At 39.6% G+C, this 25,117-nt stretch overlaps 3 protein-coding genes across 5 annotated transcripts in view; 1 reads left to right on the forward strand and 2 right to left on the reverse strand.

Moving 5' to 3' along the window:
• Positions 1–20,421, forward strand: POLG2 (DNA polymerase gamma 2, accessory subunit). Of its 3 annotated transcripts, none has more exons than XM_088028186.1 (8): positions 2–1,249; positions 5,348–5,474; positions 5,594–5,699; positions 6,720–6,893; positions 11,824–11,964; positions 14,003–14,083; positions 16,540–16,640; positions 17,386–18,899. In XM_088028186.1, the coding sequence occupies exons 1-8, from the start codon at positions 688–690 to the stop codon at positions 17,399–17,401; spliced, it is 1,308 nt and encodes a 435-aa protein (XP_087884312.1). In that variant the 5' UTR covers positions 2–687; the 3' UTR covers positions 17,402–18,899. The 3 variants fall into 3 exon arrangements, with proteins under 3 accessions (XP_087884313.1, XP_087884312.1, XP_027943329.1); XM_028087528.2 differs by having other exon boundaries at positions 5–1,249; positions 18,808–20,421; XM_088028187.1 differs by lacking the exon at positions 16,540–16,640 and having other exon boundaries at positions 1–1,249; positions 18,808–18,891.
• Positions 2–316, reverse strand: LOC114196739 (small ribosomal subunit protein uS14). The gene has a single exon (XM_028087529.2). The coding sequence runs from the start codon at positions 272–274 to the stop codon at positions 104–106; it is 171 nt and encodes a 56-aa protein (XP_027943330.1). The 5' UTR covers positions 275–316; the 3' UTR covers positions 2–103.
• The window catches only part of MILR1 (mast cell immunoglobulin like receptor 1), a 27,914-nt gene continuing 20,416 nt past the window's right edge, over positions 17,620–25,117 (reverse strand). Inside the window, exon 9 of the mRNA XM_088028188.1 lies at positions 17,620–24,473. The gene's annotated coding sequence lies outside the window, so the exon portion shown is untranslated. The remainder of the gene's footprint in view (positions 24,474–25,117) is intronic.

Here is a 25,117-nt window from a genome sequence, read left to right on the forward strand (position 1 = left end):
AGTATTTTTTATTTTATGTACAATGAGTTGACATTGAAGTAGGTATCCTGGTTATCTGCAGTTAACATAGGTTATCTTGGATGAGCAATTCAAGGAAGTTCACTTAATCCAACTTAATGAAGCCTATATCCTTCGCGTACTGACGGAAACACTGGCGGCACATATTGAGGCCGTATTTCCGGATCAGACCGTGCCGGTTTGAGCAGACGCGGCAAGAACGAGAACCCTGGCCAAATTTCCTCGGATGGCTCCAGTACAGCTGCTGGTGACCCATCTTGCTCTCTCGGATGCAACGAGGCAAAAGGCTGAAAAGGTGTATTTAAATGGTGATTTGGGGAAAGCCTAAGTATTTTGATGGGATTTGCAAAAAATTGAGAAGCAAGGCTGACTCAGTACCGCAGGATAGTGAAAAAGTAGACGGGAACGACCTTTATGGGTGCTGAAGACCTAACAATTAGGCAGGGCTTAATGGCGAAAAACGGCAGGAGGTCTGCATCGGCCTTAGCAACAGGGCCCGGCCCTCGGCGGCAGGAGCGCGTACACGGTGACGCGCTTCCGTGGGTGTGGCCGGCCGCGCTTCTGGTCACTTCCGTCGTGCCTGCGCAGTTGGCTCCCGGGCTCATGGTTGTGGCGGTTTCCCGGATCGACCAGTTAATGGGAGCCTGGGCTGTTTAACTGCCGCCGGCGATGCGTTCTGGTGCAGCGGTCAGGGCCTGCCAGAAAGTCTGCAGGTGCCTGTTGTCTGGGTGTGGAGGTCGAGTGGATGGGGGGCAGCCTGAGCCGTTATTGGAAGGGAGTTGTTCCTTCGGAGTGCCCGTGAGGTCACACGCGGAGCTGCCCCGGGGGAGCGAGCCGACCGGAGCCCCCGAGTCCGGTGAGGGGAGCGAGGAGCTGGTAGACATCTGTCAGAGAAGGCATTTCTTCAGTGGTAGCAAGGGGCAGCTTAGCCGACATTCTCTTCTGAGCGGGTGCCACCCCGGCTTTGGCCCCTTGGGCATAGAGTTGCGCAAGAACCTGGCAGCAGAATGGTGGTCCTCAGTGGTGGTGTTCAGGGAGCAGGTCTTCCCGGTAGATGCCCTCCATCATAAGTCTGGCCCTACGCTGCCTGGGGACAGTGCCTTCAGGTTAGTTTCCGCAGAAACTCTACGCGAAATCTTGCAAGATAAAGACCTGAGTAAGGAACAGCTAATAGCATTTCTTGAAAACTTATTAAAAACTTCTGGGAAACTACGGGAGAACCTTCTTCACGGTATGCATCACGATTTCATGCTTCAAAATAGATGGGGGTGGAAAGGCAGACTTGCTAGATTTCGCGGATTGCAACTGGTCCTTTATTCACGTGGAAAGGAAATTATCTGGTTCTCATCTTTTTGAAGTAATTGGGTATATTGATGATGTTTCTACCAAGGAGAAAACTGGTCTATGGAATAGTTACTCTTCCTTAAAGAATCTGGCTTGAAGGACCAGGTGACGCTCTCAATTTCCTGCGGCAACCCTACAGTTCAATTGAGCAGCCCTAGGATTGGGAGTAAATTGAATCATTTGTTCGTCGTTACCAAGATGTTGGTAAATACTCCCACAGTTACTCTTTAATTTTACACATAATAGGCTAATCAAGAGCTCGGTCTTCTAGAGCAAAAAGAAAATCCCCCCTCTCCCAAATTTCCCTACTGAAAACCTATCTACACTCTGTTGTTTGAAGAGCCCTTTAAGTGATTTTTGTTTTTAAAGATTTTATTTATTTGACAGAGAGAAAGACAGCCAGAGGGAACACAAGCAGGGGGAGTGGGAGAAGGGGAAGCAGGCTTCCCGCGGAGCAGGGAGCCTGATGCGGGGCTCGATCCTAGAACCCTGGGATCATGACCTGAGCAGAAGGCAGACGCTTAACGACTGAGCCACCCAGGTGCCCCCCCTTTAAGTGATTTTTGAGTCGACTAAAAAAATAGAACTAATCAAGCTTTATAACATTCTTGAGTGAATACACAGAAATTTGTGGGGCACCATTTGCCTTTAAAGTTTATTTTTGTAATCTCACACTCAAGGTGGGGCTCGAACTCACAACCCTGAGATCAAGCGTCACCTGGCTCTTCTGAGCCAGCCAGCGCCTCCATCATTTGCCTTTAAAGTCAAATAGAACACAATCGCAGAGATTCTGAAGAAACAAAAATTCAAGTTCTTTACAGGACAGACTTGCCACAGCATCTCCGCAAAATGCTATCCGTACTATTTTAATTAAGTGGCACTACAGAGTAATTTAACCAATGTCCATGGTTCTCTGAAAATTAGTACCCACATTATAGCTTTTTAAAATTTTCCTTAATAATTAAAGCAAACTGGTGAATATTTGTGACAGTTTTGATTTGTACTACTTTAATTATTCCATGATGTCTTTATTTGGGGCAAGTTAAATCACTACTTATTACCATGTCCAAAACAAATCAATCTTTTCATCCCTATTAGAGAATGAAACTTAGGGGCACCTGGGTGGCTCAGTCAGTTAAGCATCTGCCTTCGGCTCAGGTTGTGATCCCAGGGTCCTGGGATTGAGCGCCGTGTTGGGCTCTGTATTCAGTGAGGAGTCTGCTTCTCCTGCCTCTAAACCCCCCTCCCCCCCGCTCGTGCATACTCTCTCTCTCTCTGAGATAAATAAATAAATCTTAAAAAAAAAAAAGAATGAAACTTAGCTCACTTAGATTTCCATTCATCAAAACCTCCATTGATATACCAGACATTTTTCCTTTATTTCCTTTATTTGCAGAATCCTTTAGTTGACTAGTATTTTTAGCTTAGAATTACCCAGTTTACCACTTCTTTCTATTCCTAAGGTCCTTGCTCTCTTTATTTCATGTCTGAACTACTTTGGTAGCCTCTACTTACGAACAGTTTTAAAAAATCTTTAGCCATTATATTTCCAGATATTGTTATTGTCCCATTCTACTCTGTCCTTCTGTGACAGATTACCTGTTAGACCTTTCCCCCATCTTGTCATCAACTTTCTTGAACACAATCACATTTTATAAAGTCCACATCCAATAACTCAGATATATCTATTTTTCTCTGGGCCTTTGGTCAATTGGACTTTTCTCCTGATATTCTGTGTAATTTGTGTATAAACTCTAGACATAATTTGAGCTTCTGGGTGTTGTTTTCTTCCTGGGAGGATTTACTTTTGCTTTTGGCAGGCAGCTAGAGTGGGAGCATATCTTTTTTTTTTTTAAGATTTTATTTATTTGAGAGAGCGAAAGAGCACAAGCAGGGGTGAGGAGCAGAGGGAGAGGGAGAAGTAGGCTCCCCACTGAGCAGGGAGCCTGTTCAGGGCTTGATCCCAGGACCCAGAGATCATGACCTGAGCTGAAGTCAAGACACTTAACTGACTGAGCCGCCCAGGTGCTTCAGAGAGTGGGAGCGTATCTTCTTAATACAATCTGGGATTAAGTTTATTGGAGGCTGGTCTTCAGGGTTTTCATCTCTACTCCTACAGTGTAGCCCTTTGAGTGTCCCTAGTGAAAGGCTGGAGTGTTTACCAGGGCCCCTCCTCCTTGAGAAGCCAGGAACTACAGTTTTTGTACTCCCCAGTCCCTTAAGATGTCAGGAAGCTTCTCAGCTCTGCTACTTGAGATTTAGAAAAGCAACCCTAAATGTTGGGTTCACCTCTCTGCTCCTCCCTTCTCTCCATATTTTGGACCCTCAAGTCCTTACTGCCTTGATAGCTCAGTCTTTAAGCAGATTTTTTTTTAAAGTTTCTTGACCAGCTTTTCTTATCTTGCTGATCTACCAGAAATGGAAATCTCAAGTAGCTTAAACACAATGCTGTCATTTAATGGGACATAATCTAAGTGCATAAAGAACTACAACGAAATCTTGAGCTTAGATTTATTCCAAATAGAAATGTTGGAATTATAATTCTGAAGCTATTTCATATATGTTATAAAGCAAATATATGGATAGATAAATATTATTAGGAACCAAAATTTTCACTGTGAGAAAAATGAGATACAAATATAAAAGACAAGGATAAACTTTGCAATGTTAAATTTGAATCAGCAATATCAGTATGACCTCATAATTTTAAAAAACATTATTCTTAACTTTCTTCATTGAAAGGGCCTAGAAGTAATGACACTCAATAGCAGTGAACACACCTAGTACCCAGATTTTGATTTCTAAAATGAACCAGTGCTTGAAGAAATGGCTTATCCCAGGTCTGGGGCAGGGAAAGTACAAGGTGAGTTTGGGACATTTTATGGTGCTAGGAAGCAAAGAATTACTTGAAGACTGGTGAGGTCATGTCAAAAGGACAGATGGTGGCTTGAACTAGACTCCCACTGGCTAAATTTGAGACAAACTGAATATTAAGTATTGATGGTAATAGATCATAACACATTAAAATTAAAAATTTATAGTGTTAATCAGAAAAGTAAATAGTTGAGGTTGCTGGTAGGGGAAGGAGGTGGAGAAAGTTTACTTTTTTTACAGAAGCTATGAAATAAATGTAGAAGGAAAGACAGAAAAATCACCATTTTGTGATTTTTGTAATCCCCAGTATAATAATTGATTCAGGCAGGATCATCAATGGATTCTAAAATGTTGGGTGGAAGATTGTTGAGCAGGATATTGTTGGGGAATGGATATTCACTGCCTAACCAGGTAATCAAATTCAGTTTCATTAATATGGTATAATTTGATATTATTTTCCTCCTGTTAGAATGCAAGAAGACACATGCATCAACTGTGTAGTATTTATTTCTGCTAAAAATGACTTACCCGAGTTAATGAAACAATCAGCCAAATCTCGAGTATGACTGGTCTGGACTCAAACCAAAAGTCAATATCATTAAAAGTTAGAAAAAGAGGGAGGAATCAGGGGAAATGTTCCAGATTAAAAGAGACCTAATCAAAATGCAGAGCAGGAGCCTTAATTAGGGAAAGAGAGAACAACAATAAATGACATTTTGAGTGACAATTGGAGAAAATAGAGTATCGACCATATTTTATATAAAATTACGGTATTATTAATCTTATAATGGTATAAAGAATAATTTTAGGAGACACGTGCTGAAATGTTTTGGGGTGAACAAGGAGAAAAGGTGGCAGAATGTTGACAATTGGTGAATCTAGCTGAAGAGTGTACAGGTATTTATTGTACTATCAACTTTCTTATAGATTTGAAACTCAAGTTAAAAAGTTGTGGGGAAGCTAAGTAGTAATCAGTTAAGATCTGCCTGAATAGTTCCGTGCTACTTGTACTGCTGTGTTAGCATTATTATATTAATTTGTTTATAAATTGACCTTTAGGACTTGGGTTTATAGAATAGATTTATACAGTGACAGATTTATCTTTTGACAGGTGCTTTGGAGCACTATGTTAATTGCCTGGATCTGGTAAACAAGAGACTGCCTTATGGCCTTGCTCAGATTGGAGTGTGTTTTCATCCTGTTTCTGATACTAAGCAGACATCTGATGGTGTTAAAAGGTACCAAAAAATGGCAAATAACTTGGCCTTGTATTTAATCAAGAACCAGTCACTTTCACTTCAGGATAGATTATATAATCTTCACGTAAGTAACTATCTGATATTTCTGCTATCCAAAGAATCGGTGAGAAGACTGAGGCTTCACTGGTTTGGTTTACTTCAGCAAGAACTGCAGGCCAGTGGCTTGATTTCTGGTTACGTCATCGACTCCTGTGGTGGAGAAAGGTATACCCTTAATTTACTCATTAATAGGTGAAGTGTCTTAGTGTGTCAGAGATAATACTTCTCTACAATAAATGAAATTTTATTGATGTGGGGCTGTTATGTTTGTAAGAGACAGCTCTAATAAATCAGTAAGTACAAATAAAAGCCTCTTTGTAATGATTTTCGTTGTTCCGTATAAAATTACTTTGTTAAAAAATATCTGTTGATGTCTCTCTTGCTCAGAAGCTTTTGTCGATAAGGCTTTGCATTCGAGCTAGAGTTCAGATGCCTTACTTGGCATTCCTGGCTGGGATAGAGTTTGACCTTTGCACACCCTTAAAGCGTCAGCCTTTGCTCCCTGCCTCTGTCCATGAACTCTCCATATTTGTCAAGATGATTCTGTGATTTATCATCAAGTTTTAGTACATGCTGAAGAGGAAAGAGTAGGTATTTGTGGTTCATCATTGTCTTGCTTTTCTCCAATTCTTAAAAATCCCCAAACACCCACTCAATTAAGTGGAATAATTACAAATAATCACACTCTTCACAGAGGATAAGAACGGTGAGTATACACTTTCTTCTCTATCCCTCTTAGTTTATGGTCACCTTCCCTTCTTATTAACTGGCCAAAAAAAGCTAGATCACTCCAGCAGTTTTTCTCTGTAGTTCTTTCAGGCTAAAAACAGTATTTTTAGCAATACATTTGCTCATATTTAATTGAACTTCATAGTTTTTATATGGGACCTGACCAGTTTCATTCAGTTGCCACATAAAAGTCTCGGGCAACTTTACTTTTTAACATTTAGTTTCATAAATTAATAAAACAAACTTTCTTGGGGCACCTGGGTGGCTCAGTCGTTAAGCGTCTGCCTTCGGCTCAGGTTGTGATCCCAGGATCCTGGGATCGAGCCCTGCATCGGGCTCCCTACTCTGCGGGAAGCCTGCTTCTCCCTCTCCCACTCCCCCTGCTTGTGTTCCTGCTCTCACTGTGTCTCTCTCTGTCAAATAAATAAATCTTTAAAAACTAACTTTCTTTTCCAGTTTGCTGTGAGTCCATCTAACTTCAGCAGCAGCGATTGTCAGGATGAAGAGGGACGAAAAGGAAACCACCTTTATTACAATTTCCCATGGGGAAAGGAGCTAATAGAGACCCTGTGGAATCTAGGAGACCGTGAACTTTTACACATGTGTCCTGGAAATGAGTCTCAATTACACGTATGTTTTACCTTGAGCTCCTATCCATCCTTTACGCATATTCTCTAACTGATCATTTCTGAAACCATTTGAGAACAGGTTGCAGACTTGAGGCCCCATGACCTCTTAATGCTGCAGTATGTATTTCTGAAGTGCAAGGACAGTCACCTGTGTAACCACAACATGGCCATCAAGATCAGGAATGTGCCAGTCATCCATTAGGACCATCCAATCCATGTAATCCTTCAGATATAAGTGATTATCCTAATAATGCCCTTTATTGGTCCATTATCCAATTTAGGATTTCATGTAGTTGTCATGTCTCTTTAGTCTCCTTCACAGGAATAGTTCATTTTATCTTGTCTTTCATGACCTTGACATTTTTTTTTTAAGATTTTTTTTTTTTAAGTAATCTCTACACCCAGTGTGAGGCTTGAACTCACAACCTGGAGATCAAGAGTCACCTGCTCTACAGACTGAGCCAGCCAGGCAGCCCATGACTCTGACATTTTTGAAGGATGCAGGCCTTTGTAGTTACTTTGTAGAATGTCCCTCCGTTGGAGTTTCTGACATGTTTCCTCATGATTTATGTATTTTTGCTTAGAAAACCATAGAAATGATGCTGCCATCATATCACGAGGCATATGATACCATATTTGTTACTGGTGATGTTAACTTTTATCTCTTGGTTAAGATAGTGCTAAATAACCTGTTTCTGACCACGTTTTGACTGAACGAGTTGCAGCATACATTGGTGATTCTTGTGCAAATCAGTGATTACTATGAGGGTAGCCAAATGGTATCTTTTTTTTATTTTATTATTTCATTATTTCTTTTAGATTTATTTATCAACAGTATACTGTGGGATTGAGCTTTTCCCTCCTCTCTTTCTTTTTATGGGCTTACAGATTCCTGTTTTTCTCAAGGAGTTACCATCTGTCACTAGCATTCTTTGATGCTAAAATTGTCCTAGACTTGGCCAGTGTCCTTTTGACATATCCCGATCACTCTCTGAGCACTTCCTATTTTTTGTAGCAACTAATTGTTCTGGGATCATCTTGTTTCTTGGTCTAGCTGTGCAGTCAGCCATTTCTTCAGGGAAACTTAGTTCTTATTAGAGGAAAATGTATTTAAAATTTGAGATTCTGCTACTGGGTGTACTCCTTGCAACTGGGTATCATTGCTTCTGGGCCCTTTATGTGGACACAGCTAGTAAATATTTTGAGGCAATTACGTACATTTATGTTTACACACTTATCTCTGTATTTGTGTCTATATTTATCTATTATTAAAAACTAGGAGTTCATACCAGTTCTTCAGGTTCTAATCTAATGTCACAGGGTTTATTCTAGCTTTACCTCTTTCCACATTTGTAATTCTCTTCTCTGACAGTGAGAAACGTGGTTTCCAGTATCTTTAGTGTATTGATTTTTCATTTCTTGTATATAACCAAACTCCCTGCCGTTATTACGCAAAGATCAGCCCTGACACACCCCTTGTCCCACCGCACCAGGTTCTCTAGATGAGCTTCTGAACCCAGGGGAAGGAAAAAGGAAGAAAGACGTTAGAGAACGTGACCGTGGACATGCTGCTTCCCCCTCCCTTTAACAGCCCCCCTCACTAGGTGCTCTGACTAGAACATAGAGAAGGAGGAAAGTTAGAAAGCCTGGCCTTCAACCTCAGTGTCCCCTTTTTCACTAGTCACACTGGCCAAAACTTTGGCCCTGGGTCAACCCCAGTTGGATGCACTAGCCAGCTGACCAAACTCAGGACTGGCCAAAGGAAAAAGGTGCTTCATTTACTTCCTAAAATAAACAGAGTTTTCAAAAATTTAAACAGGTGATAGAATTTTTTTAGAGAAGGAATTTTGCCTTTGCATCCCACAGGGCACTTTGTAAATAGCTGTAATATTTTTCAGGGTGCCCAGTGGGTGCAAAGTTTTAGAAGCCATGTGGATGGATAGAATTGTGGCTGAGCCCTATGCTGACCCTCTCTTGAGTGGTTCCAGATTTGAATGTTTAGATTTTCTGACTGGCCGCAGCTGGAGTTTTATGTGCTATTTGGTGACAATACAGTCTTCTCAGTGAGAAAAGGTATTTGGAACTTGAAAATAATTAAAACATAGTAGTTCTCATCTTATTAGAGAAAGTAGATTAATCTTAAATACAAATAAGATAACTAATAAAAAATTAAAAAGGTTATGGGGCACCTGGGTGGCTCAGTTGGTTAAGCAACTGCCTTTGGCTCAGGTCATGATCCTGGAGTCCCGGGATCAAGTCCCACATCGGGGGGCTCCCTGCTCGATGGGGAGTCTGCTTCTCCCTCTGACCCTCTTCCCTCTCGTGCTCTCTATCTCTCATTCTGTCTCTCTCAAATAAATAAATAAAATCTTTAAAAAAAATTTAAAAAGGTTATTTATGAATATTTTCCCATAACCTCAACACCACCACATTTTATTTTGCGATATTCAGCTCTCATATGAAACTTAACTTGGTTATCATAGTCATTATAGTTAAATAGTCATTATCATACTTAAAAACCAATCAATCTTGTGACTAGGAATTTAATTTTAAGTTCATTAATTTTTTTAGTAATCTACACTGAACTCATGACACCAAGATCAAGAGTGGTCTTCTTGGTCTTCTGACTGAGCCAAACAGGCACCCCAATCTTGTGACTAGGAATTTAAAGACAATCTCTTTGTCATGGCTGTTAGTCTCTTATTTAGTTCATTATTGTGGTAACTTTCACTGTCTCAATGAAAAACTTTATTTTGCAGAGTTTTACTCTCCATTAAATTGTTGCTCTTCCATTTTCACAGTTCTCAAAATTGTTCATCATTAGTTGACATAAAGTGTTATAAAATAATAAATAGAATTCCTGCCATTTAATATGCTTTTTTGAAAGGCTTCTTAGGCTATTTTGTATTTGTTTTTAGTAAATTTTACAGTTAACATCTAAATATATTCTTGGAGGGATTTTTAGAGTGGTAAAGCAGATCAGTAAAGTCTGAAGAACAGAGTTAGGATAGAAATTCATTCTGGATGGTATGAGAAATCAGGTATTTTAGCTAAGAAGAGTTGCCATTGGATATCTCTACATCCTTGGATATGAAATTTTCAAAGAATTAGAAAACAATAGGCGCACCAGCCTGGCTCAGTCTATAGAGCATGTGTGTGACTCGATTGATCTCTGGGTTGTGAGTTCAAAGCCCCACACTGGGCACAGAGATTACTTAAAAATAAAATCTTAAAAAAAAAAAAACAACATTAAAGTCTTCTTAATATTTAAATATGATTTAGTCTTTTTTTATATTCAAATGGCACCACAGTAGCTTGCAGCGCCTGAGTTATATTAAGTATCAGTTCTATAAATGTATAAAAGACATCAACTAATAAAGTTAGAATAGAATCCCAGATTTCAGGAAGTGTACTGCCTTTTTTTAAAATTTAAAATCAATTAATTAACATACAGCGTATTATTAGTTTCAAAGGTAGAATTCAGTGATTCATCAGTTGCATATAACACCAGTGCTCATTACATCAAGTGCCCTCCTTAATACCCATCACCCAGTTACCCCATCCCTGCACCCACCTTCCCTCCAGCAACCCTCAGTTTGTTTCCTGTAGTTAAGAGTCTCTCATGGTTTGTCTCCCTCTCTGATTTCAGCTTATTTTAAAAGTATTGCCTTTTGAGGACAAATTTACATTAATCTTTACAATACCATATGCCATTAAAATGGGTTTAAAATGCCAATACAGGGGTGCCTGGGTGGCTCAGTTGTTCAGCGTCTGCCTTCGGCTCAGGTCATGATCTCAGGGTCCTGGGATCAAGTCCCACGTCAGGCTCTCTGTTCAGTGGGGAGCCTGCTTCTCCCTCTCCCTCTGCCCCCCACGCATGCTCACATACTTTCTTTCTCTCTGTCTCAAATATTTTTTAAAAAGGGGTGCCTGCATGGTTCAGTCGTTAAGCATCTGCCTTCAGCTCAGGTTATGAACCCAGGGTCCTGGGATCGAGCCCCGCATCGGGCTCCCTGCTCCGTGGGAAGCCTGCTTCTCCCTCTCCCACTCCCCCTGCTTGTGTTACCTCTCTTGCTGTCTCTCTCTCTGTCAAATAAATAAATAAAATCTTTAATAAAAAAAGCCAATACATATGTGTTAATGAAGACTGTGCTTGATCATGGATAATTAATAGAAGATGAGGATTGACAAATTGTTTTTTTAAGTATTAGAGAATTACATGAATGTTCAGATGACTGTGATGATAGTAAAAAAAGAATGAAGGTAGAACTGTTTATATGTAAAACCTTTTAAATTTTTAGGATTGACATTGAAAAAATTTGAGGTGATTATCAGTTTAAAAGAAAGGCAATAATAAGTCTGTTTATCAATCCTTGATTTATATCATGCATTACAGTATATTTTATATTCTTAATTATAGCCTTAAAGTAAATACCCCAAACCGGGTTTTTAAGAGGTTTGCTTAATATAAAAACCTTTCATTTCCAGAGATTATACTCCAAACCCCTATCCCTAACCATACCAGTTTTTTTCTCTAAGGGCCCTGCTGAACTTTATTATAATATTATCCTCTTTATTATAATGCTCACCTAGGGACCATTGGAAAAATAGTGATGCTGAGGTCCCACTCCCATCCAGGTAGTTCAGAATCTCTGGGAGTGGGGCCCAAGCATAAAACCTTTACGTTTTAAAATTCAAGACAGTTCTAATACGTAGCCAGTTGAGACTCACTGATCTGAACCCTAATCTCCCTGAGAGCGGGGAATAGGTCATAACCATTTTTGTGGGCCCAGTGCATAGCACAGGGTTTGCCCAGAGTGGATGCTTTGTAGAATGAATTTGTAAGTTTGTGTTCTGATTCTATAAGTCTATAGTTTTAAGAGAGAGCTCTGCTAACAGATTCTGTATTTTTGTTCTACTTTTCTTTGAAGGGCCGAGATGGACGAAAAAATGTGGTTCCACATGTTTTATCTGTTAATGGAAATCTGGACCGAGGTGTGCTGGCTTACCTCTACGATTCTTTCCAGCTCACAGAGAACTCGTTTACAAGGAAGAAGAATCTTCATAGAAAGGTGCTTTTGATATTTCAGAGATAAACTTGGGAAACTAAAAATATATGTTTTTCCATCATATGTTAGTGGGCTTGGTTTTTTAACACAAACTGTGAGTAATAAATTTCTTTCCATGCAGGTTATTTTACATTTTTCATTTTTTAGAATCTGGCCACAGAAGTAATAAGCAGGTTCTCACAGAATAGAACAAGGCATTCCTATTGGGTAATCTCAGAGGCATTTCTCTTTGATCCTGGCAGACAGGTAGAGAGTAATCTCTGATTCTTAGCCCCTGAGCCTTTCCCTCGGTGGCTTACATTTATTTGTATCACAGAGTGTTAAGCAGGACTATGTCAGACTAGCAAAACTTGTGAGATTGACCTCTCTGCTTCTAGTCTGACCCCAAGTGGCTATTCACTAGATCACAGGAGCTATCTTTGGGCCTGGGTCAAGGACATGTTTATGGGCTCACAATCAAGAGAGAAGAGGGACTGAAGCTATAGGAAAGAAAATAAATGCTTAAAGGAGTGAGATTTTGGAAGAAACATTAAGGGTCAAAACAGGATCAAGAACACTAGTGGAGGGATTGGTCTTGAAAAGGAGTTACTTGAAAAAGCACAGAGGAGAAAAATGATGGTATAGATATAAATAGGCTACCAGGGCTGGTTTAGCCTTTGAAGGAAGTTTTCCTCATATCCTCTATTTTCTTAGGGAATTAGAAAGCAGGATTATTAGCTTAAAATGTGGAGGAGTAGAGGTTTAAGTGGCAAGAATTTAGAGTATTCATATTCCCCTTGAATGTGAAAGGGAGCTGCCCCAAATCAAAAGTTTCAACATGTTGAGTCCTCAACTGGGTTTGGAAACCATGAATTTGTAGTACCACTTTGCATAGCTGAATGATTTATTTATTATGCAGTGTTCATTTAGCCTGATATGCCCATAAAGAAAGTCGCATTATAGAATTGTTCTAGGGCTTGGAATTTATAGGATATATAGCAAACGAGGGATCCTTTCTATCTCTCATACCCCACATCCAAATCATCAGCAAAAACCATTTGACTCTGTCTTCAAAATATATCCTGAATCTGACCATTTCTTACCACTTGGCCTCTTTCCACTCTGATCTAAGCCACTACCATCCCCTCCCACTAGCACTGAGTGGCCCTTTTAAAAGGTACATGTTACTTTGCCCCGCTGCCCAGAACACTCCACTAAGCTCCTTGTTTCCTTCAGAGGAAAAGGCAAAGCCCCTAAAGTGTTTTACAAAACCCTTCCCTTTTGACCTCCTCCACCCCCCACCTTACTCATTCTGTTCCAATAGCACAGACCCCTTTGCTGTTTCTAGAAAATGTCAGTCGTGCTTCCAGCTCAGAACTTCGTCATTTGTTCTCCCCTTTGCCTGAAATGCTCTCCCTCCAGGATCCAGAACCACCTTTTAAGTGTTCGGTCAAATGTCACCTCAGAGAGACCTCTTACCACCTTATTTAAAATTGCAAACAGTCCTCTCCAACCCACCCCTCTCCAGCACTTCCTATCTCCTCCCCCGCTTTTTTAAAGCACTTAACCACCTTCAGATATATTATTTACTTGTCTATTATCTCTTTATCCCCACCATGAGGGGCAAGGAGTTTTGTCCCTAGTACCTAGAACTGTTTCTGGCACCAAGGAGCCATTCAAATGTTTGTTGAGTGGATGGATGAATAAGAAGAGTGGTAGGTTTTGGCAAGAGAAAGTTCAATTGATGAGTCCCATGGCTGGGGCTGGGTAGGGAGGGCAGTGATACCCAGAAGGGGCATTTGGATTGAGGGAAAATGGAGTTGTCAGAAAACGGGAGAGTATCAAGTGAAATTACCTCTGCAGAATATCTAGTGGAGAAATCAATGAGCAGCTAGATAATAGCCAGCTGAATACATCATTACATGATTGATGATCTCAGCTAGCTTCCATTTTCACACAAAATTTTTATGGTTTAAGAAGTTCCATGTTTGATGATGCTTGTGTTAGACTTAAACAAGATGTGCTATCCTTCCCCCCCCCCCATCTCTTTCAATTGCTTTAGGTACTTAAACTTCACCCTTGTTTAGCCCCTGTTAAGGTTGCTTTGGATGTGGGAAGAGGCCCAACGGTGGAATTAAGACAGGTGGGTTAAATGAGTTTTACTATCATGATTTTAATTATAACCATTACTTCAAATAAATGAGTAACTTTACTGTTTAAATTTTTGATTCATTTGCTTTTTTAAAAATTTAATTAAATAGCTGTGGATAAATACTGTGGTTATTATAGATAACTTGAAGCATAGTATATAAAAGAAGCTGCATACAGCTCAGTGATTTTGCTGTTAAAGTCATACTTACTCATAGTTGCCTTTTTCAAATGAGTATGCATAGTTTTGTTAATCCAAGTATTCATACAGATGTCTAGTGAATTATTTCTTGCTCACTTAACATTTTTAACCTGATACTTATTGGTATAAGCACAGGTTCTAGATCTATACCTTATTTTGGTTCTTCTAATCTATCTGGTCTAATTAAACACTCTTGAGAAGCCACGAGGGTGGTTTTAGTTTCTTTCCAGACACCTGTTCAGCCGTCATGCTGGGTCCTGGGTGACTCATACCCACCCAGCACCTGAGTGAGGACACTAGCAAGATTCACCCAGCTTTCTTAGGCTCCTGTGGAGAGGTGTGGGAAGGTGGGGATAGTGCACTCAGGGGAAGGGAAGGTAGTGGTTTAATTTCCACTTTTCCCCCTGGGGTTGTGGCAGCCTCCCCAAGACCCTTGTAGTAGAAGGTCCTTGGGGTTTTGTTTTGTGTTGTTTTGCTTGAAGGACAAAAAAGTCTGCTCCCTAAATTTTTGTCATTGCAATTGCAGGTCTTGTTTTGTTTTGGTTTTGTTTACATATAAGAACATAGTAGTATTTTGTCCCTTGTGTGTTTTTAATTTACCAGAAGGGAGTATGTTGTATATCTCATTCTGTTTTTAACTTTTTTTCCCTCAGTGGTAGCACAGAACTTTCTGGGCTATGCAAGGGGTTTTGCTGGTTATATACATGGAGATGGAATTTCTGGATAAAATGGACACATATCCTTAATTTCACTATTGTCAGTGAGATTGTCTCCAGATTGGCTGCACCTGTTTGTATTCTCATGGTGTGGGGGTTCTCATTTCCTTAGGCCAGAGCTACTTCTCTTCTACCTCCCAACAGGAAGAGCAGATGTTTTTGTTGTCAACCACTAACTTTTTAAAATAAAATCCACAATGATGTTTATTTTTCTCTGTTAACTTCTTAGACTTATTAATATTTATATTCTCACCTATCCCCAAAATATCAAGTACCTTCACACTCATTGGTCTTTCCCTGGGAACTTGTTAGAAATGCACATTGTTGGTCCTCACCCCAGAGCTGCTGAATCAGAAACTCTGGTAATGAGGCAGAGCAACCTGTGTTTGACAAGCCCTCCAGGGGATTCCAGTTTGAGAAAGTTGGAGAAGTCTGAGAAACAGTGCTGTAGCTCAGGCATGCCCTCCCCCACCCACCACGGCCGCCCTCCCCTGCTGGGCCATTTGGTGTTGTCTGGAGACATTTTTGGTTGTCACAAGTGGGAAAGGGAGTGCTATAGGCATCTCAGGGAGGCCACGGATGCTGCTAAATATCCTAACGTCAGCAGTGTGGAAGGGGAGAAATCCTGCTCTAGAGTTTTAGCTCCCAATTGTTAAGGGTTAAAATTTTTGCTTTGGGAGCGCCTGGGTGGCTCAGTCGTAGTCGTTAAGCATCTGCCTTCGGCTCAGGTCGTGGTCCCAGGGTCCTGGGATCGAGCCCCATGTCGGGCTCCCTGCTCTGCGGGAAGCCTGCTTCTCCCTCTCCAACCCCCCCTGCTTGTGTTCCCTCTCTCGCTGTCTCTCTCTCTGTCAAACAAATAAAATCTTGAAAAAAATAAAAATAAAATTTTTGTTTTGTTTTGCCTCACCATTGCTTGTGAAGAAAACAGTAAAATTTATTATGTAATATTACTCATTATTCTGTATTTCCAGTCAGGCTTTGTGTCCAGCATTCCCACTTAAAACCAATCATTCTCTTCTTGAAACGTTTTTTTTTAGTTGGCTTCAGGAACACCACTCTCCTCATTTTCTTCATACTTGTCTGGCTACTCCTTTGTTTCCTTTACTGGCTCTTTCTTCTCTTCCTGAGGTGGTGGTGTAACCCTGGGGCTCAGTTGCCAGCTCTCAGATGAGCTCACAGTTAGCACGGCCCTTTGCACTTACGCTTTTTTCTGACAGAATCTGTTTCGGTTTTGTTCCTGTTTTGAAGGGTAATGATGATGATAAAAATGCTTGTATCTGTTATAAAATTTTCTCTTAGGGAAGATTTGCACTTAGTATTTAGCTTTGCAGTGCTTAATTTCATTTTCAGAGGAAGTATGCAATTAGTAAGTATACAGTGTATGAATTGTAAACAATATGATCACATAACTATAAGAATTTATGCCTCCTGTTAAGGACTGGAAAAAGTGATTTGTGGTTTCACAAAAACAGGGTAGTCATTCTAGCTACTTTTACTTCGTTATATTTGAACTGTTTGTATTTTTTTCCTCAGGTCTGTCAAGGGTTATTTAATGAATTACTAGAAAATGGAATTTCTGTGTGGCCTGGTTATATGGAAACTGTGCAGTCCTCATTTGAACAACTTTATTCAAAGTAAGATTGTCTTGTCACTAAAATATGTATGTCTGTTCAGTTTTTTATCATATGTGTCTTTACGAGTAATAGAAATCTCTTCTAAATATCCTTCTAAATAAATGTAAATATATATATAATTAAAAATATTCCTAACTTTCCCATTTATACCCCATACCCCTAGTTAATTGCTACAGCAGGGAACAATATTCACTGGTATATTTGAGCACATATTATGTGCAAGTTCAAGACTTAATGTCATGTAGTATGTGCACCTGAGTTTATCATTTTATCAGGGATGCAGTTATGTGTAGCTGCATTTATTGAATCAGGATTGAGGGAACACAAATGGAGTGCCTTTTCCTTGTTGGTGCTGTGGTTCATTCTGAGGCTGAGTGGAAGATAATTCCATCCCAAAGGACAGAGAACTAGTTTCAGTGATCAGCACCTCTATTCACCCAGTTGCTCCAGACTGATACCTGGATTTATCATCCTTAACTCCTTCCTCTTCCTTACTCTCCACCACCCCCAATTCATCACTAAATGTTGTCAGCCTGCTTCCTAAATAGTATCAGATCCATCTCTTTCCATCCTCACTGCACTACCCACATTAAAGTCACCGGTGTCTTTTGGCTGGGTTCTTTTTTTTTTTTTAAGATTATTTATTGATTTATTTGAGAGATAGAGCACAAGTGGGGGGGGTGCAGAGGGAGCGAGAAGCAGGCTTCCCGCTGAGCAGGGAGCCTGATGTGGGGCTCGATCCCAGGACCCCGAGATCATGACCTGAGCCGAATGCAGAGACGCTTAACCGACTGAGCCACCCAGGTGCTCCTTCTGGCTGGATTCTTGTAGTAATCTCCTGATTGATCTTCTGTCTCCAGTCTTAGCCCCTGCTATTTCATTAACTTCCATTTTTAAGGTAATCCATTCTTCCCTCCTTTGCATTTGTTACCTTCGTAGCTTTTTGTGTTGAATATCTATCTTTTGGGTGAAAAGTTGGGAAACTTTATGTTTTTCTCTTCAGTTCTCTAGTAACTTGTTAAAATCACCTTTCAGATGATGTCAGAGGAAAAATAAGTTTCTATAGTAAAGCAATTAATGGTTTCATATAAAAGTGGTGGTGCTTGAACTCTCCAGTCCCTGAGTTCTAAAGTCTTATCCTTTGAGTCATTTAAGGATAATTGAGTGAACATTATCAAGTTAGAGTGGTCTTTTGAATGGTAAAGTCTTTATTATCCCAGAATATTTTTAATGAAATATTTATTAAGCGTACATACTATGGTTTTTTAAGAGGATTTTTTAAAAAGATTTTATTTATTTGGGGAGGGGGTTGTGTGCACACGCATACGCAAATAGGGGAAGGGAGAGGGAGACAATCTCAAGCAGACTTCACACTGAGTGCGGAGCCCACTGCTGGTTCGATCACACGACCCTGAGATCATGACCCAAGTCAAAACCAAGAGTCAGTTGCTCAACTGACTGAGCCACCTAGGTGCCCCCACAGTTAACTATGTTTTATGCACTTTGATAACAGCAGTAAACAAGACAGAAAAATTTCTTGTTCTTATGAAGCTTATATTGTAGTAGGACAAAGTAGACAATAAACAAGTAAACAGATAAATAATTTCTGATGGAGTCCTATAAAGAAAACAGACAATGAGAATCATGTGTCTTGGGTAAACAGAAAGAAGGCCAGTGTGGATATATTCAGTTATTGCTGAACTAGAAATGATAAGTTACCATTCTAAGTTATATATTAGGTAAGCATGATTTTGGTATAATTTGTTGTATACAAGATCTTTATCAGAGTAGTATTATAAGAGATTTAGTCTAAAGTAATGTTTCTTGGATTGTATAAAGCATCAAAAGGCTGAGATTATTCTGAGGTTCATCCATAATTTCACCCCAAATGATGTATTGAGGACCAGTGTTTATTTCTTAGATTTTATTTTCTTTTATGATTTTTCATCTATTACAATAAGTCAGAGAAACTTTCTGAGAAATTTACTTTGAATATGGTTCAGAAACTTTAAAAAAAGTGTTTTTTTGGTCCAACTCTCAAGCCCTGCTTTTGAGTTTTATGACTCTGGAAAGTGGCTGGATTCTAAAGTAATTAAAGCTGGTAATATGGTGAATTTACAATTTGTATTTGTGCTCATATATTTTGTTTAACTACTTTTTTCCTTAGATATGATGAAATGAGTATCCTGTTCACAGTTTTGATTACTGAAGCTACTTTGGAGAATGGGTTAATACATCTGAGAAGTAGAGACACCACAATGAAGGAAATGATGCATATATCCAAAGTAAAAGACTTTTTAATCAAGTATATATCATCAGCTAAGAATGTATAGATTTTAATATTTGTGTAATAAATATTCTCCTTTCCTAATTTGATTGTCTTATATTAACAGATTTGTTTTTAGCCCCTTTACTTTTATGATGTGGACATTTTTGGTGCTTTTTTAATTCAGTTTTTATTACTTATATTTCTTAATGGATTACATTCTATCAGAAATATGTTCAGCTACAAGAAACAAAAATCCCACTATATTGGATTAAGCAAATTGTAGTTTGTTTTTCTCGTAACAAGAAGTCTAGGAGGGTAGACTGTCCAGAGCTAGTATAATTGTTTCCTCTATAGTTAGTGACCCAGGCTCTTGATACCTTTCTGTTCTACCATCTTGGGTATGTTGGCTTTTATTTTTATACTTGCTGCTTTGTGGTCACAGGGTGGCTGCTGTATGTCTAGCCTTCTTGTCCACATTCTAGTCAGGAAGAAAGTAAAAGACAAGAGCTAACCAGCCAAAACTCTTCCCTTTTTAACTGGGAAAGTAAAAACTTTCCCAGACATCCCAATCAAAGGACTTGTTTACATTTCATTGGTCAGAACTGGGTCACCTGGGCATCCCTAGGCCAGTCACTGCCCAAGGGAATGAGAATATCATGATTTATTTGGATCAAACACAACTTCTGCCTTAGGGCTTTGGTGGTGTCTTATCCTCTTTGAAATGGGTTTTATTATCAGGGAAGAAGGAGTCTTTATAGAATCTGCCACATGTGTACTGTCAAATATTGAAGATTAACCTAAAACTAAACTTTAAAAAATTAGAACACTTACTGATTTTTGAAAAGCAAGATAAAATAAATATTAGATGGTATAATCTAATATTACGGTGTATTTTGTGTCTGGTTCTAATAGGTATATTTAAAAGAAATCTTTGAACTTTTATGTGCTGGTTATGTTTGTGTTAATTATACTATCATTACTCACCTGACAAAAATTCCAAACATAAGAAGAATAGTATAATTAACCCCAAGTGCTATCACCCAGCACCAGTAACCATCAATCTGTGAACATCTTGCCTCATCCACCCAACAACCATCCTTCCATATCAGTTGGAAGCAGATTGCAGCTCTCCCTTCATTTGTGAGTATTTTAGTTAAGTGTCTTTTGTTAACCATTATCACACCTAAAAAAAAATGAACATTACATGGTATTAAGGAATTGTTGACAATTTTCTTGGATGTGTGATAATGGTATTATGACTTTTTTTAAAAATGTCCTTATCTGAAAGAGACACATACTTAAATATTTTTGAGTGAAATTATATGATATCTGAGACTTGCCTTAAGATTCTCCAGTTTAAAAAAGGTGGTGTATTATAGATAAAAAATAATAGTATCTCTCAGTTGTTGAAGCTGGGTGATGAGAACATGAGGGTTCATTGTATTGCCTTTTTATTTTTGTGCATGTTTGAGAATTTTCATAATAAAAAGTTTTTAAAAACCATTTCTTTAATATCAGATATCTACTCAGTTTTCAGTTGTCTTATAATTTCATAAAATTGAAGTTGATTGTTAGGTCTTTTAGTCTCTGTTTTTTTTTAAGAAATTGGGCTGCCTATTATGGGGTTTGTTACTCTTTGGATTTTGCTTATTGCATCCCCATGATGGTTTAACCAGTTCCTGTCTATATATAATTTCCTAAGGATTTGGAAGTTGAATCCAAAGGCTTAATCAGTTTCAAGTTTAATTTTGGGGGACAAGATTTTTCCTAGGTTGTTGTGTTCTATCAGGAGGCAGTACTGTCTGGTAGCTTCTCTTTTGGGGATGCTAACAATCATTGATCAAAACGGTAATATTCTGATTCTCTTTCTTCCTCATTCATTAGCTAGAATACTTCTGTAAAAGCATCTCATCTATTAATTGCTTAGAGGTGTGAGAGAGGTAGGATAAATGCAGATTTGTTTCCTTTAAAGTTGTTCTCTTTGATGTTCAAATTGTCCTATCTTTGGCCAGTGGGAGCCTCTTCAAGTTGGCCTGGAGTCATTTTGACACAACTTCTGTAGTCTTTAATAGCTTGTATATTTCAGAGTTTCTGTAAGAAGTCCTGTTTCCTTTTAATGGGAAATGGTATTTGGAAGCTGTATCTGAGTACTGGGGATACTCATTGTTAGAAGGTGGTCTTTGTTTCTAGGCTTTTTCAGTGTTCAGTACTAGCAGATATATGTGTGTGTGTGTGTGTTTCACCCTGAATTTAAAAAGTCATGAATTCATACCAGTACTTTATATTCAAATTCAGCACTGCAGTGTGGCGGGGGGTGGGGCAGGGTTGTTAATCAGCTTTGTTGGGATAAAATTTATATTCAGTAAACTTATTTTAAATGTACAAATTACGAATTTTGACAAATGTGTAACCACCACCACAATGACAATATAGAACATTTCCATCACCCCAAAAATGTCCCCTCAAGCTTTTTAGGACTGCAGGGCTTTTACTTAATCTCTTTTATCATACATCTGTATCTCTTCCATTCCAAAATCCCAGTTCTCAAGAATACTGAGGGGCTGGGGCACCTGGGTGGCTCAGTCCATTAAGCTTCTGCCTTTGGCTCAGGTCATGATCTCAGGGTCCGGGGACCAAGCCTTGCATCAGACTCCCTGCTCAGTGGGGAGTCTGCATCTTCCTCTCCCACTTCCCCTGCTCATGCTCTCTCTCGCTCGCTCTCTCTCTCTGGTAAATAAAATCTTAAAAAAATAAAAATACTGAGGGTGATAATTAGAAAGCCATGGCCTACAACTGCTCATTTGCTTGATTTCACCTTAATTGTGGCAATCTCAGAATTACCATACCAATATGACCACCATATGTCAACTTAAAAGTTTAAATTTCAGGGGCGCCTGGGTGGCTCAGTCAGTTAAGCAGCCCACTCTTGACTTCAGCTCAGGTCATGATCTCAGGGTCATGAGATTTATATATTTATAAATATATAAAATCTTTTCTAAAAAAAGTTTAAATTTCATTTTTATAATTTAATGATAAGAGTGTTCTTTTTAAAAAAAAATTTATTTTAGAGAGAGAAAGAGCACAAGAGGCAGAGGGAGAGGGAGAAAGAATCCCAAGCGGACTCAGCACTGAGCACAGAGCCTACTGCTGGCCTCGATCTCACAACCCTGAGATCATGACCTGAGCTGAAGCCAAGAGTTGGAGGCTTAACAGACTGAGCTAGCCAGGCACCCTGCTGTGAGAGTATTCTTGAAGGCATTTGTTTGCTCTGTTATACCACGTCTTCCTGTAAGGAAGCATGGGAGAAATTTCTCTCAGTTGTGCTTCTCCTGGCCTGTTATTATATGTGTTATATATTTGTTCATTTTGTTCATTCAAAAAAGGCTTTTTTGAGCACCTAAGTCCTGGGGACTGTAGGTACTGGGGATATAGTGGTGAACAAGATAGACCTTTCTGGGGGTAGAGAGGTGGGAACAGATACTAAGCAGGTATGCTCATGGACAATTTCAGGTAATTTCGGATAGTGATAGTGTTGTAGGTAATAGAACAGGATGATGTGCTAGATCATGGGTGTAGTTGTGTGCTTTGCCTAGGTGGTCAGGGACGCTCAGAGGATGTGACCTTCAAACTGAGGCTGAATGATACAAAGGAGCCAGGTATGTGAGGATCTGGGGCAGAGCATCCTGGACAGAGGGACTAGGAAGTGCCAAGGCCCTTAGGAGGGAGAAGGTAGTGACCAAGGAGCAGAAAGCAGGCCAGGGGGGCTGAAGGAGGTGAGCGGAGGGGAGATGAGTAGAAGATGAGGTCGGACAGGCGGTCAGGACCCACATCACTTAGAGCCATGGTGGCCCCAGCAAGTCTTCCGGAAGCCACTGGGGCAGGAGGGGATGGTTTAAGTAGACAAGGGACATACTGTTATTTTGAAAAGATTACTGTGGGAATGGGATGCAGAAGAGTAGGAGGGAAGCAGGGAGACCCGTTAAGGAGCTCTGACAGGTGATGGCGGTCAGGACAAGACAGGGAGCAGTACCCTTCTTAGACCTGGCAAGAGGAGCCCCTGCACTGGGCCCTTTCTCGAGCATCCTGCTCTGGCCCTTCTCCATCTACCTCCTTCCCCACAGGATGTTTGAGGGGCCAAGAAGGCATGCTTGGAGATCACTGTAGTCCTTAGGTGTCTAATTTTTCTAACCTGTAAATCAGTTACAGCCTCTGGTACAGTGTATTGGGGAAGAGTTGAGGGCACAGTCCATGTCCCTCAAAGGTGGAAAGAAGAAAGGAAAAAACATTGAGCTTCAGGCATCACAGAACTGTCGATCATTCCTCCGGTTAGGTCTCCTTTACATCCTTCCTGAGAAGCATCACTGAGAGAAGGCAGTCTCCTCCGGTTGTAATCCACCAGCCCTGGGAGCAGAAGGGGCAGACGGTCCTCCCTGCAAGGCTTTTGTGCTGCCTGGTATTACCCTGCAGGTACCACCTTTTCCCATTTTTCTGTTGGATTATTGGTGGGTTGGTTTTTGTTTTTCAATAGTTTGTAAGAGCTCATTATATATTATGAAACTTCAAATTTTATCTGAGATGTGGGTTCAAAGTATTTCCCCTATTTATTCTTTCGGCTTAGCTTATGATTTTTAAATGTAATTTTAAAATGAGTCATCTAATTAAATTTAGCAGTTCTTTATATCTTCTGAATTGTGAGTCATACCTAGAAAAGCCTTCCCCTCTTAAAGATTATTTTTAAATTCCTCCTGTTTTCTTCTAGCACTTCTATGGCTTTATTTTTAGGTATTTTAACATTTGACCTATTTGACTTTATTTCGTTGCAGAGAATGAAGTGTAGGGGATCCACCTTTTCTTAAATGTGATTCTAAAGTTTTTACACTATATTGAATGATCCATCTTTTCGCCACTGATTTAAAATGCCATATTTTTCATTCACTGAATTCGCACGTGTGTTTAGATTTATAGCTAGACTTTCGGTCCCGTTCCATTGTTCTACTTGTTCAGCCATATGCCAATACCACACTTTAAACATCATGGTAGCTTTATAATGTTTCCAAACCTTACATATACATCCCTGTCCCTCGCCCCCGCCTTCTGTCATTTATGTTTTCTATATGCTTCTTAAATCCTACACCCTTTATCTGTGTTCACTTTTCTTCCTCAAGTACATCATGTAGTTCTTCAGTGAGAACACAGTTGGAAAAACCTCTTTCTCTGTCTTTGTCCTAAAATGTCTTTATTTCACCCTTAGTCTTGATTGAAATTTTGGCGCATGTAGAAGATATTTTGAGTGGCCCTCTTAAACCTCATCATAACCCTCCTTCCATTTGGTGGGGTCGGAAATCTAAAAGCATTACCATTCTCTTACTGCTGGGGGACGTATGGTGGTGAATATCTTCTAATCAGATGCGTATGCTCGGGATCTAGAAAGAAGGGAGGTGGTGACGGTCGCTGAGAAGCAGGTGTCTGCGGCAGTGGAGCTCCATGTTCTGTGTCGGGCCTGAGGCTGTGGTGGCAGAGGCAGCAGTGGCAGGTAGCTGTCTGGCTCCAGATAGTGAGAAAACCTACAGATAAATTATTAAAGTGGAAGAGAGAGTTTAGTGAGGTTGCTAAGGGATACAGAATCAAACACAATAATATTGTGTTTCTGTATATCAACATGAAACAAAAACACAACTTATCATAGCATCAAAATATCAAGTACCTAGGAATAAATCTAACGAAAGATGTGTAAGATGTTTATGCAGGAAATAATAAAAACACTCTTGAGAGAATCGAAGAAGACATAGACAGTGAGTTATTTGTAGTTCGGAACATTCACTGTTCTAAAAATGTTAATACTCCCCCAGTTGACCTATTAATTCAATGCAATATCAATCAAAATCCCTATCATGTTCAGGGTTTTTTTTTTTTTTTCTTTAAGAAAATAACAGGCTGACTTTTTTTTTAAGCTGACTCTCAAATTTAACTGGAAATGCAAAAGGTCAAGAATAGCTAAGACATTCTTAAAAAGGACAAGATAGGAAAATCTGCCTTTCCAGTTATCAGAACTTATTGAAAAGAGTATGGTACTGACACAGGAGAGATAAGTAGAACAATGAAACTGAATCTAAAGCCCAGAAGGAAAGCCACATGTATATGGACATTTGATTTGTGACAAAGATGATACAGCAGTTTAGTGGGGAAAGGACAGCTTTTCAGTGGACAG

The sequence above is a fragment of the Eumetopias jubatus genome, unplaced genomic scaffold (assembly GCF_037043125.1).
Source record: "Eumetopias jubatus isolate StellerSeaLion01/CBP00866 unplaced genomic scaffold, mEumJub1_p1.0 scaffold_10, whole genome shotgun sequence".
In the NCBI taxonomy this organism is placed as follows: domain Eukaryota; kingdom Metazoa; phylum Chordata; class Mammalia; order Carnivora; family Otariidae; genus Eumetopias; species Eumetopias jubatus.